The sequence below is a fragment of the Poecilia reticulata genome, chromosome 7, assembly GCF_904066995.2.
Source record: "Poecilia reticulata chromosome 7, P_reticulata-male-v2, whole genome shotgun sequence".
NCBI classification, from domain to species: Eukaryota; Metazoa; Chordata; class Actinopteri; order Cyprinodontiformes; family Poeciliidae; genus Poecilia; species Poecilia reticulata.
In genome coordinates this window covers 32,108,980-32,123,656 of record NC_088836.1, presented here as the reverse complement: position 1 = coordinate 32,123,656, position 14,677 = coordinate 32,108,980, and the positions used below count along the sequence as shown (strand labels likewise).

Genomic DNA, 14,677 nt, shown 5'->3' with positions numbered 1-14,677 from the left:
GTAGAAGGGAACCTTTAAAACATTTGAGCAACTGAAAAGGGATTTTAATCTTGAGAACAGAGACTTATTTAAATACTTTCAGGTAAACATTTATACAATACCAAAATAATAAAGGTTCCTCCAGAAGGTAATACTGTTGTACAAATTTTTACAAATGCTTATAGTCACCTCCCATGTAAAACCGTTTACTAACTATATAAGGGGTTGAAGAAACATAAGGCTGAGACCGTGTCCCGGGACACGGTCGAACGCCTTCTCCAAGTCCACAAAACACATGTAGACTGGTTGGGCGAACTCCCAGAACCCTCCAGGACCTGCTGAGGGTGTAGAGCTGGTCCAGTGTTCCAGAACCAGAACCACACTGCTCTTCCTGAATCCGAGGTTCGACTATCCGACGGACCCTCCTCTCCAGGACCCCTGAATAGACCTTACCAGGGAGGCTTAAGAGTGTGACCCCCTGTAATTGGAGCACACCCTCCGGTCCCCCTTTTTAAACAGGGGGACCACCACCCCAGTCTGCCAGTCCAGGGGAACTGCCCCCGATGTCCATGCGATATTGCAGAGTCGCGTTAGCCAACACAACCCTGCAACATCCAGAGCCTTAAGGAACTCCGGGCGGATCTCATCCACCCCCGGGGCCCTGAAACCCTAGGGGCCCTGCCACCCCCAGGGCCCTGAAACCCCAGGGGCCCTGCCACCCCGGGGCCCTGCCACCGAGGAGCTTTTTGACCACCTCGGCGACCTCGTCCCCAGAGATTGGAGAGCCCAACCCAGAGTCTCCATGCTCAGCTTCCTCAACTGAAGGCATGTTGGTGGGATTGAGGAGGTCTTCGAAGTATTCCGCCCACCGGCCCACAACGTCCTGAGTTGAGGTCAGCAGCACCATCCCCACTATAAACAGTGTTGGTGCTGCACTGCTTCCCCCTCCTGAGACGCCGGATGGTGGACCAGAATCGCCAATGTTTTTATAAAAGTATAAAAAAGTTTTTTAAAATCAAACGGTACCATGTTTCGCTATATAAGCGCATCATTGTGACCGTATGGAGGAAGAGTGGGGGATTTTCCATGCTTGTCCTGAAAGCAGCACAGCAGCCCAAGGACGTGATGACGTCAGCAGCCGCTGCGTCAGTAAACCCAGTCAGCATAGCCGGTACAAAACGCTAAAAGGTACGGCACAAGGCCAGCGGAGGAAACGCGTCTGGTTTGAGAGAGAACCTGGTTAAGCACAAGATTTTTCTAAATGCTGAAGAGTGCATGATTTTCTACAGCCTTCCACTGCTGCATTAGCCTCCGTTAGCTCGCCGGCATCTGACTGCAAGTCTTTCTCTGTAGCCAGCATCACGGATGAACAAACGTTCAACACATTTGGTGACGGCGACGTTTATGATGCAAGTGATGAGAAATGACAGGAAAACGTGGAGCTGGATTCTAATTTGTGCACAAAGATAAAACTCTGCATTCGTTGCTCTGAAGAGTCTCTTTAAATAAATTAGCAACATAGCTGTGATGTCACACTATAGAGTTGGATGTTGTCTTGATATATTTGTTATATATAAATATATTTTTTTCTTTTAAATTGAAAAATAAAAATTATTAAAAAGCAACACAGGCAAAAGTATCAACTGGTAGTGATTCCCAGGTACCGGATATTGGTACCGAGGGTCAAAGGTACCATCAGCTGACACGATGAAGAGGACGAAGAAGAGGAGGAGACTCACGAGCCGAGCACAGAGCAGTTGTAGTAAACCACGCTGGTGGAGATGAACCGGAGACCCGTCTCCGTGGAGCGCAGGCTGAGCTGGACCGCACGCTTCTCCCCTGGAGGAAACATGGCCGACCATCATCACTCAACCTGCACACGACCACTCCGCGTGTGTGTGTGTGTGTGTGTGTGTGTGTGTGTGTGTCTCACCGTAGGGAGGAGCTTGTGCCGGCAGCTCCTCGAGCGACGGCGACATGCACACCACCTGACCTTCTGTCTGCACCTGTCCAGGTGTTTCCGTCAGGTCTTCGAACACACAGGTGACCCCGCCCGAAAGCTCCGGGACGTTCTGCACCCTGATGGTCAGCTGGATGAAAGGAGGAGGTGGAGCTTAGAGCTGACAAAGTCCAGGCCGCAGGTGGGCTAGGGTGCGGCTGCTCACCTGAGTGGGAGGAGAGGTGACGGACATGTTGCTAGGAGAAACCGAGATGAACACGCATTGGTCCAGACGGGTGTTGAAGTGCTGAGGCTCCTCCCACCGGTCACATGACTCCTTCCTGGAACACCTGCAGAGGTTAAAGGTCACCAGACAGTTAAACCATCTGACCATCCATTTTCAGGCTCATCTTTTTCTGATTGTCAGATTATCATCACAGTTTTTCTGACCCAACTTGCTGTTTTCTGATTAACGATGGAACTACCGAGGAGGCGATGGAGAGCAGGAGCTCCAACCTCTAGTGATAATCTGTTTACTACTCATTTACAGCAGATGGACAGAGAGGAGGAGGAGGAGCAAAGCTGCAAACCAGAAGCAGCTACCATCAGAGGAAACTCTGCGCTGGCTCTTTAGCCTGAATAGACGGAGCCTTGAAGGCGACGCTCAGGGTAAAGTGTAAGGCATCACATCTTCAATAAGCCTTCAAGCTGAGACTGTCTGGTCCATAAAGACAGAAACCCTCAGAGACCCAACAAGTTGCCTCCAGGGTCTGCTCTCAGCCTTGTGGCTTTTACTTTGAAGGGACAGCTGACTGATGCAGCTCTAAACAGGAACTTCCTCCCCTGGCCTGGATGCTGAACATCAAGCATCCTGATGAGAGATTAGAGAATTTATAGCAACATTAATGACGCCTGAGGGGATCACACACACACACACACACACACACACACACACATACACACACACACACACACACACACACACACACACACACACACACACACACACCTACACATACACACACACACACACCCCTACACATATACACACTCTCACACACACATATACACACTCTCACACACACACATACACACACACACACACACACACACATACACACACATACACACTCACACACACACACATACACACTCTCACACACACACACACACACACACCCCTACACATACACACACACACCCCTACACATATACACACTCTCACACACACACATATACACACTCTCACACACACACATACACACTCACACACACACATATACACACTCTCACACACACACACACACACACACTCTCACACACACACACACACACAGTGGGTCTTTCTATCTTCATGAGGAGTTTGCATTGACTTTTATCCACAGTAATCAGTCCTTCAGGCCCTCCCAGGACCTTCCAGGTCCTCCAGGCCTTCCAGGTCCTCCAGGTCCTCCAGGCCCTCCCAGGTCCTCCAGGCCCTCCAGGACCTTCCAGGCCCTCCAGGTCCTCCAGGCCTTCCAGGACCTTCCAGGTCCTCCAGGCCTTCCAGGACCTTCCAGGCCCTCCAGGTCCTCCAGGCCTTCCAGGACCTTCCAGGCCCTCCAGGTCCTCCAGGCCCTCCCCTGTGATGAATCGGTGAGTAGAAGAAGCTCTTACTTGTTGAAGAGGACGCACCAGCCGCAGTGCGGGTCTCCTGATCCCAGACAGTCGGAGCAGCTGCTGTACTGCTGGCAGCTCTCCACCGGCAGCCTGGTCACCTGGAGACAGAACCAGAACCAGAACCTGGAGACAGGACCAGAACCAGAACCTTCAGTTGGGTTCTGCTCTGACCCGATCTGGTGCCAGGTTTCCACTGGCTGTGTTTCAGGACAGACATCGAACCGGGTCAAACCGGGTCTGTTTAAGCCAGTCTTAGCGCTGTCCACCACTCTGGTGGCTATGCTAACTAGCATTAGCATTCAGGACGGCCTCTGCTATGGTTGTAAGGTCCGGTTGGAGGTCCGGCTTGTCACAGCGAGCAGAAGCTCCGGACCCGGCTGTTGGTTCTGGGGGGATCAGAACTGGGCCTCACCTGTCGGTGGCTCAGCAGGTAGATGCTGCGGTGGTCTGGACTGAACACCATGTCCCTCAGGATGGGCTGGCCCTCCGCCACCGCCACCGTCTCATACAGCAAGGCATTCTGGGCCGGCGGCGGCACGCCGTCCACTCGGATCTGAAACACAGAACCAGAACCGTGAGACCAACCCGACAACATGTCTGAGCTGACAAAAAAACACACGATGAAGCAAACAGAACCAGATCAGAACCGGGTCCAGATTCTCCACAGACCCGTTTCTGTGGGCACCAGAACCTTTCAGCAGAACTTCAGATAAAAACTGGATCCATTTCCAGAGTCTGCCCAATGACTTCATCATCATCATCATCATCATCATCACCATCATCACCATCATCACCTTCATCCTACGATGAAAATCCTCCAAGATTTAATAGAAGCCGTTCCTGCAGCTTAATGGGATTATTTCTGACTGGAGGGGAGGAAGAGGAGGAGGAGGAAGAGGGATACTGAATACAGCAGGAACCCGGCAAATATGTGGAGCAACTAAAATAAGACCCAAATCCTCCCCTCCCCCCTGACCCAGAAAAGCACCATCCAGGAAGAGGAGGAAGAAATGGGCAACAAATAAATGGAAGGAAAAAATGAGAAAGAAAATAGAATAAAATGTGGAGGAAGAAAAAATGCAAAAGAAAGAAAGAGAACAAACGAAGTAAGAAGGGAAAGTCAGACAAGGGATGAAGGACGAGTGTGTAGTTAATTAGCTGTCTGCTCGTTAAGCAGCCCAGCTTAATTAGAGCTGACGAGTTACACACACACACACACACACACACACACACACACACACACACACACACACACTCCTACAATCCTGTTTAACGGAGTCAGAGCAGCAAGAAGGAAACGATAAAGTAGGACACTGCAGCAAGAGAGACGGTAGCAACACGGTTAGAAGGTTCTGGAAAAAGCTTCCAATCCTGACCTGGACCGGACCGCCTGATTGAACCGGACCGGAGTTGTGAAGACGGACGGGATGAGAGTGAAAGCAGAAGATGGAGAGCTCAGTGATGGAGCAATACAGGAAGTGACCTTTGAACTATGATCCCCGGCTGGCATTCTAACCATCAGCACCTGCTTTGTTCCCGACACACTCGGCCCTTCGCCTACACATGACCTCTGACCTCGCAGCCACAGATAAAGAGCACAGCTGTTGGAAAGCTGTCGGTCCTCATAATCACTTCCTGTGTTTCTACTTTACCCACCATGTGAGGACCGGATCTCCAGAACCAACAGATCCAGTAGAACCTCCAGATCCAACAGAACCATGTCAGGGTCATGTGACCTGAACAGTCTCAGCCCTCTTGATTAGCATTAGCGTTAGCATCCTGCAGCAGCTGTTTGCACCTGAAGCAGCTCTTAAAGAATCCGTTACTGGATTGGTTCTGTGGGACTTTTGAGGGAACACTGATTTTTCCTGAAACAACTTACCCGACCCGTTCCAGAATCAGAACCTGTACTGTAAACACTTCAATTTCACTTCCATAAAGCTGTTACTGGTTCCGTTGGAGTTAAACAAGCTTTTTAATGCTCAGTTTATTCTGCTCAGCTGGTCACATTCTGCAGGAAACATGATGCTGCACACACACACACAGACATTCCTGCGTAACGTAATACCTCAGAGTGTGTGTGGGGGTCGGCATGGGGGTGGAACTGGGAGGTCCGGTCTGGTAGTTGGAGTAAAGTTGCAGCTCATTTCAGAAAAACTGACTCCAGAACTGATCATACCTAGCCTCTGTGTGTGTGTGTGTGTGTTCCGCTGATAACACACACTCTTTCTCTGCTCTGAGTCAAACCAACCTGTTCCCCTCCTGGCCTGTGGGGGCGCTGCACCAAGAACCACTGAAGGAACCGACACAAAAACCTCTGAAGACACTGAGAGCAACTTCCTTCTTCACCAGATGGAAACAAGATGGAGGATTTTAGCGGCTGGAGGATTTCTCTTTAGGCTAAAGCCCAGGAGCCATTTCTGCTGCTAGCGCTAGGCTAGCACGTTAGCTTTGGTTGGATTTACCCAGAATGCCCTGCTCTCTAGTCCACTTCCTGCTTTTGGAGCGGTCTCTGGTCCGCTTGGCGTTCACATTCAGACCAAACCAGAGTTCACTTCAACCGAACCCAGACCGAGGTTTGGAGGACCAGAGGTCAGAGGTCAATTAGCGTTCACACCTCACCAACCGGACCGGATTTTATAGGCAAACGAACCGGAGTCGGGATAAAGCAGACTGGACAGAGCTGGTGGGAATGATGCTGCCTCAGTCTCCATCCAGAGGACCGAGACTGACAAAAGACTGGCTCAGATTTTCTGCCTCTGAAGTCTTCTCTCATTTGGTGTCACGTTTGTTTTTTTAAAGGGGCAGCTTTATGTGGTTTCCAGGCACATATTCCCATTTTATATCACAATCAGCAGCTATTTTACCTTCAGTTGTTATGAAATCTTTTATATATCAAATATGACTTTAAATAAATTTGACTCCCTGATGTAACGCCTTGAAATTGGGTCTGTGTCTCTTTAAGAACTGCTCTTTCTGAAGCTCCGCCTCCAGGAAGTTGTCCCAACATGGCTCCTCTATTAACCCTTTAATGTTTTTACCAGTGCTGCTCTGAGCAGCAGCTCCATTAAGGAGCTCAGTAGCTGTTTGCTAATTGCTGCTGGCTAGTCTGAAGGAGCTGAGAGGGGGAGGAGCTGTGGCTGAAGGCGGGGCTAGGTCCACCCAGGTGTTTTAACAGCTGAATGGTTGCCATGGAGATTAAAGAAATTCTCCCAACATGAAAAAATCAGAGCAACACAGCAGGGAGGAACGAGATGATTTACACGATACCGGCCCTTTAAGAACAGACCTTCAGAACGGACCTGGGCTTTCTCCAGGAAACCGGGTTCCATCAGAACCATTGGTATCTGTTAGCCGACCCATTCAGCTCATTCCATCTGTCTGCCTCACACTGCCATTCACAGACACATTAGCAAGGCCTGAAACGCAACACCTGCACCGCTTTCACTGCAGCACACACACACACACACACACACACACACACACACACACACACACACACACACACACACACACACACACACACACACAAACACACACACACACACACACACACACACACACCGGGCTGCTCTCGGGTTTCATCCAGCTGCTGCTGCCTCTCTTCTCAATAATGTGGACAAATAAGAAAATTATGCCTTTGGTTTTAAGGACAGGAAGTTCTGCAGAACCACCTGACCTCTTGTAAAGACCTTTGACCTCTTCGGCCTCTCAGGACTTTATGATTTGTCGCTTCAGACTCGGAGTTTTGCCTCATTACTGAGTTCTGGCCTGACGGAACCGGGTCAGATAGAACCGGGTCAGACAGCGGAGCACGGAGTCCTCTACGTCTGAAGCTTAAATCCTGAAACAAAATTAAAACTTTTACTGTTTCAGCTTTAAGCTTTGCTAAGGTAATTTTATTTCTATGGCAACAAGGCAACTCGGAGAGCTTTGCATGAATTGGAGAAAATACAAACAAAATGGATGGAAATAACACCACCGGTTCCACTGGATCCACCGGTTCCACTGGATTCACCGGTTCCACTGGATTCACCGGATCCACTGGATCCACCGGTTCCACTGGTTCCACTGGATCCACCGGTTCCACTGGATTCACCGGATCCACCGGTTCCACTGGATTCACCGGATCCACCGGTTCCACCGGTTCCACAGTAGACCGTTTTCCCTGCAGCAGCCATTGTCGTCGCCATGGAAAAATTAGAGACTATACCATGGAGACTCTTCAGGGAGCCTTATGATTCGCTCCTTCCTCCATCGTCTCCATGGCAACCGAATAATAATGAACCCGATGCTTTCTACACCACAGCGCCTGCGGTGATGCAGCTCAAACAAGGATCTGAGAACCAGAACCTTCCAAACCCAGATCCAGTTCCTCGCCTGCAGGAAGTCCTGCTCCTCTTCCTCAGGCCGAAGGTCTGCACTCAGACCGCCTCCGAATGAATCAGTTGTTCATTTATTATTCTTACATATTATTGTCATCAGCAATATCTATCACAGTTTAACTCCTACATTATTTCTGTTAGTAAACACAGATTAAAACATTGAAAGATATTTGTCAATTTTTAAAGATATTTAGGAATATTTGGAGTTCCTTTAGGATTTTGTCCCTGCTGGAACAAGAAAAGCAAATTTGTACTGTAGCTCACAGTAACACATAGAAATCAGATCAGAGATCATAAATGTTTTTATCAGAAGGAAAATATTCAGGATTTCAGTCCCCCCTAAAATCAAACTGTAACTTTATTGACACAAACATTTTTTATGTTTGAGTTCTTCAGATTTATCATTACATCATGTATTTTTTATCAAACATCTTCAGCCCCTTGGAGTCATTTCATCACGTAAATGTAATTTTGAGGCCACAGATTGAGGTCAGATTGATGCGAGCTGAAAAAGGAAAGCTGATAAATCAGAAGAGCTCCGGTGAGCTTCACGCCATCAAACCGGTGCATTGCAACGACTGGGTGGAATGTAAAACACCTCCAGTTGTTTCTCTCTGAGGGTCAAAGAAAAGCGAAGCGTCGCCGGCTGGTTTTTAGCGGCTCAACTGCAGTCTGTGCTCGTTTGTTTAATTGGAGACGAGTTTTGATCGGATATCGGCTCCAGAGCCGGTTAGCGGGAATCAGACAGATCCCACAGCTGAACTGATTAAGGAAACAGGAAGCGACATGCAGCGTTCAGAGGCCAAACCAGGAAACATGACAGCCCTGCAGGACAGTTTATGAAGACATCCTCCGTCCTCTGTCTCCAACCTGACCTGCCACCAGGGGGCAGTTTGGAGCTGGATCTCCTCCTGGAGTTTCCTGGTCATGTGGGGGTTAGGGCTAGACCCAGGCTTCTCCAGATCCCCCCCATTAGATGCTGACATTCCCGTCTCCCAGTTCCTCACAGTTTCTGACCCTGAAGGCATCACAACAAGCCCCAGCTGCATGATTTACACAGAAACATTCTGGACGAGCGCCCAAAAAGTATTCAGTGTTTTTCTTGGTGTGCCATCAGCCTGGCGGGCCCATCAGGCTTTACTTGTCCCCTGCCAGGCTGCGCCTTGTTTATTTCTCAAGCATTTTTAGACAGCAGAGACAGTGAAGACAGAGTAAGCTAGCTGTATAGCTGACGCGTCGATCTGGCTGTTCTGATTGCACTGTTACTGCAGCTGCCTCTTGGCCTCACACGCTACCATTTCCACATTATGATGCCAGATAATGCAGCTCTAAATTATGTAACTTTTAACATTTCTAACACGGCAGGCCGCTGGTAGACTGCTCTTGCACCAGGCTGAGCAGGTAGCACCCAACATCGTGGACAATCCCCCGAAAAGGTATTAGCACCCAGCCTGCTGTACCACAGGGTAACTAACCAGCAGATGATTACAGCCGACCGCATGCAGCTCTGTCCGTGACTCTGAGGCCTGATGACCAGGCAACCAAACGCAGCCGGTTCTGAGAGTTGGACTAACAGCAGAACCTCAGTGAGGACAGATGGAGAGCGACGTGCGCTGGTGTGCAGGGACAGATCAATAAGAACAGATAACAGAGCTGACAACCATGAGGAGGTTAGGCACTGATTACTCAGAGATATCAAAGATCTCCTGATCTACAGAGGATCGACTAACGTGTTAGAAACGTTTAGTGATGAGTTTTAAAGTACTTTAGCCTTGAACAGGCTGGGCTGCACAGTGGCGCAGTTGGTAGACCTGTTGCCTTGCAGCAACAAGGTTCTGGGTTCGATTCCTGGCCTGGGATCTCTCTGCATGGACTTTGCATTTCCCTGTGCATGGTGGGTTTTCTCCGGGTACTCTGGCTTCCTCCCACAGTCCAAAAACATGACTGTTAGGATAATTGGCGTCTCCAAATTGCCCCTAGCTGAGCGTGTTTGTGTGTCCTGTGTGTCTCTGTGTTGCCCTGCGACAGACTGGCGACCTGTGCAGATGGGCACTCAGGCTCTGCAGACAAACAGCACGTCTATTTACCACACGTCACATCTCTTCAAAAATTCAACATGATTTCCTAATATGCTGCTGTTAAGAACAGGTTGGTTTGACCCGAAACCATTTCAGTTCAGACCAATTATCGTCCCAAACAATTTAATCAACTCACTTTGACATTAGTAAATATATATGCACATAATACAGATACAGTAGTTTTAGATTGATTCTTAGTTAAATGTGTTCGAAAAAGTATGTCGCAATAAACACTTCTTTGCTACTAATAAAATTACTACAGAGGTCAGTTATAGCTGCAGGAGGCTGACAGGACCATTAGTCGTTTAACAGATACAATTTAAATACACACACTGTTTTTCATTCAGGGTTACATAAATAAAACAGTTTTATACTTTAAATCAGCTGAAATGTCCTGGTTTTTGTTCTTCAATTAATTTTCCTGCAAAACAAACCTGGAAATAATTCACCATTAAAATCCCATTTCCACCTTTCAGTAATTATGAAGAACTAATTAAAGATTTGCTTGACTAGCTGTGACACCAGAGGTCACACACACACACACACACACACACACACACACACACACACACACACACACACACACACACACACACACGCGTTTGCATGGCTATCCTTGTGGGGACTTTCTATTGACTTTCTACAGCCTAAACCTTAACCCTAACCATTACATACCTAACCCTAATCCTAACCAAAACTCAATTCACACCGTAGTCCTAAATCTGACCCCAGACAAAAAAATAATGTTTCCCTTGTGGGGCCCAGGCTTCAGTCCCACAAGGAGCAGTGGGTCTCCACAGTGCAGATACCCACAAGGTATTACAATCAAACACACACAAGCGCACACACCAGTCTTTGCTACCAGAGGATTTCTGCTGGCGGGGATTCTGTGGGAAATTTCTCAACAGGGAGTGAATGAGTGAAATTCGGAAACTGAAGGTGAAAGCCGTGATGCTCTGCAGTGGTTTTCTGCACATGCTCTGATTTATCGGGAGTGGCCGTTTAAATCTGTCCCAGGTTTAACAATCACCTGCAGTCTTTCCATCCAGGCCACATGGTTTTAATGTGACTATTTGTGTCTGACGTCAAGCTGAAATGCCTCCTAGGAGACCATCTTTATGGATTTATCTCTAAAACAAAGTCAATAATAAGAGCTGGGGGGTCTGGGAGTGGGGGAGGGGCCGCCAGAAAGAGATGAAGTCATTTCCCAAGGTGAAACAGGAGGATGAACACATCCTCAGCAAGCACCAAGCATTTCACTAGAATAGGTTTCCCTACTCTGGATAATATTTCAGACTTTAGTCCGATTTAAACCCATTTAAGCAAATAACTGGTATGTTAGGAAACCGCCTCCAGCAGCAGCCGGTGTGATCTGTGTTACTGTGATAATGGCAGCTGCAGGACAGGAAGCAGGCAACATGGTGGCACTTGGGTGGAAAACGAACAATGACCCTTTCTACGCATCTTCTTTCATCCATAACTCTCAACTGCTTCATTCACCAAAAATATTTGCATGTAAAGACAAAAAGGAAGCAAATCTTCTAAAAATGTCCAAATCTGAGTTGTTCTGCAATCTGTTGATAGATAAAATAAGACAGTTATGTTGATTAAAGTAGCCAGATACGGTGACACTTTCCAATAACAGCCATGTGGAAAGAAAAGATAACACAAAGGTTGACTTCAGGACTGAACCACAGTCACTTTTAGCTGCACGTGGCTGTAAAACAACTTTTGGATCAAATGGGTAAAGTTAACTGATAGTCCAGAAGCAGATGGAAATGTTGTGACTTAACTGCATTAAAATGTTTAATCGTTGACTGCAGGGTCTGTAACTAATCGCATTTTAATAAAAAAACATACAAGATTAGCAACATTCTTGTTTCAAAACACTTTATTCCTGCTGAATAATTTTAACAATATCCATCAGAGCTCAATGACAAACATGTTTATAGTTTTTATTCTGTACTTCAGGTTCTTCAACCATCAGATTGGAGCAATGTGTTTATATATTAACTAGTTGAAGTCCTGGATCTAGAAAGAATACTAGAAATGTTCTTTACCAGTCGTGTCTATTTATCTGTTTATTATCAGAATATAAACAATAAACAACAAAATTCACTGTTCAGTGATTCTCATCCTAAACTAAACCAAGTCGAATGAAAATGTCCCCGTATCCACAGGAGTCCTTAAATTATCTGTTAATTACTGCAGTCTCCGAACAGGCGCATTTACAAGTACACACACACACTTGTATCTCTAACCACAATAAATATTACAACTGACTTCCACGCGTTTCAGGAAGTCCATCTGGCCCAAACTAGTACTAGTGGCAGTACAGTCCCGACCCAAATCTGATCCACATGACGGAACCAGAGCCTGACAAATGGGACTTTGCTACGTAAACGTCAGGTTTTTCTCTGGTCCCAAAGGCTCAGCTGCCTTCAGGAGATAACTGATGCTAGCAGAAAAGGTCGTAATGAATAACATCACACACACACACACACACACACACACACACACACACACACACACACACACACACACACACACACACACACACACACGTAGGCGTTTAAAGGTGCCTCAAAAACGCCTCTATTTATTACTGTGGCAGCTGCAGCAAAAAAGGAAAACAGAGTAACAAGCCGCTGCATTAAATAATTACTGGAAACATACACAAACAGAACCGCAGCAGAAAGAGCCTGGCAGCCAGCCAGCCACACACACACACACACACACCCACACACACACACACACACACACACACACACACACACACACACACACTGGGGGGTCAAACAGTCAGGTAAACAGAGTAAATCACTGCGCCGCACACTGACAGCTCCAGAGCCGTTGGCTAACAGCGGAGACGCTTACAGGGACAGATGATGAGACAAAGATCTTCCACCCTTCAGAGATGAGCCACTCGCTCGCCTTTTTAGGCAGCGTTAACGGTTTAACAGCAGAGTGAGACGCGGCTGTTCACCACTAACACCAGCCGTCGGATCCATCAGGACGTCTGCAGCTTTCAGTGCAGAGTGAGAGCCAGTACCAGTCATACCAGTATGGGACCAAAACACGGCGATATTTAATATAGATCTGTCTATGGATGTAGATGTGAGTAGTTTTATTGCATAGAAACAAAGCCAGGTTTAAATCCAATCCACATGATTCAAATTCAAAATGTCCTGTAAAAATAACGCTATGAAACACTTTTCAGTTTAGTCTTTGCAGTACCAAACTTAACATAACCTTGAACTTTTTGACTGATGACATAATTTTAATATATATCAGAAGTTACTTAGTATTTGGTCATTTTACCAAATAACTTTCTTCCTACTTCAGTCATTTCTTGTTTAGAAACTTCTTAAGTGCTATTCTTACTCAAGTACAGTTATTTTGAAGAGATTCAAAGCTTGTTCTAGGCTTGGAGCTTCAGCTCCGAGTCCTTTGGGGCCCTGGGAGGCGAGTCGGAGCTGAAGTCTGGACTCCAGGCTGCTCCTCTCCCAGATTCAAGGAACGAAACCATTAAGAGCAACAGCCTGTAGCTAGTTACATGTAATTACATTGTTATTACCGTTAAGCTGGTGTATGGAGTGTTTATTACTCAGCAAGTCAAACATGAAGCTGGGTTAGCAGACCTGGAGAACATCAACACTTCTTGTCATCGGATGCAACAAAACAATGAGCAGCAGCGGGTCCAACAGAACCAGAACCACAGGAACAGCTTCTCCTCCCATGTTTATTTTTCATTCTCTTGTTTATTTGCAGAAGAAGATTTTCTGCCTCAGTGCTGGATTTTTACAGAACCGACAGAAACTTGGACCGGACCCGTCAACCCAGGGTCACTGTGGGTTAAGGATGATTGCTCCGTTGCCAGGGCAACAGTAAATCGTCTCTAATCTAATTTAGATACAATCAAAACAAAAACACCAGCTGGTCCTCGACCGAGGCTGAGCAGAGACAGCTTCCTGTTCAGTGTGTGTGTGTGTGTGTGTGTGTGTGTGTGTGTGTGTGTGTCAGAGCCCAGGTGTGCAGCTTCATGCTGCAGTCAGAGCGGGTTTATGCTCTAACTGCAGCCCGGCTCCAGGCTTCGGATCAGAACCAGAACAGACTCAGATCTCAGCTGATTCTACTCCACAGGTTCTCACATCTACCTATAAAAGCGGCACCGACCAATCACAGCGAGCGGATCCAAGACGGACCAATCACAGCGAGCGGATCCAAGACGGACCAATCACAGCGAGCGGATCCAAGACGGACCAATCACAGCGAGCGGATCCAAGACGGACCAATCACAGCGAGCGGATCCAAGACGGACCAATCACAGCGAGCGGATCCAAGACGGACCAATCACAGCGAGCGGATCCAAGACGGACCAATCACAGCGAGCGGATCCAAGACGGACCAATCACAGCGAGCGGATCCAAGACGGACCAATCACAGCGAGCGGATCCAAGACGGACCAATCACAGCGAGCGGATCAGCTCCATGATGAAGATGATAACTGTGAGGATGATGATGAAGAGAAAGATTCTGGTTCTGGACCTGCAGAGGTCCTTCCAGCCTCTGAATGGAGCTGTAGCTCCGATCAGAACCACTCCAGGCCCGATCGGACCTCCTGCCTGAGGTTCTGT

At 47.6% G+C, this 14,677-nt stretch overlaps 1 protein-coding gene across 1 annotated transcript in view; it reads right to left on the bottom strand.

The window, feature by feature from the left end:
- Positions 1-14,677, bottom strand: part of plxna3 (plexin A3) — a 62,235-nt gene that overhangs the window by 24,317 nt on the left and 23,241 nt on the right. The window contains exons 7-11 of the mRNA XM_081609437.1: positions 3,990-4,130; positions 3,575-3,675; positions 2,145-2,268; positions 1,913-2,069; positions 1,719-1,818 (exon numbers count right to left, since the gene is read on the bottom strand). Coding sequence (XP_081465563.1) covers positions 1,719-1,818; positions 1,913-2,069; positions 2,145-2,268; positions 3,575-3,675; positions 3,990-4,130 — 623 coding nt within the window. The remainder of the gene's footprint in view (positions 1-1,718; positions 1,819-1,912; positions 2,070-2,144; positions 2,269-3,574; positions 3,676-3,989; positions 4,131-14,677) is intronic.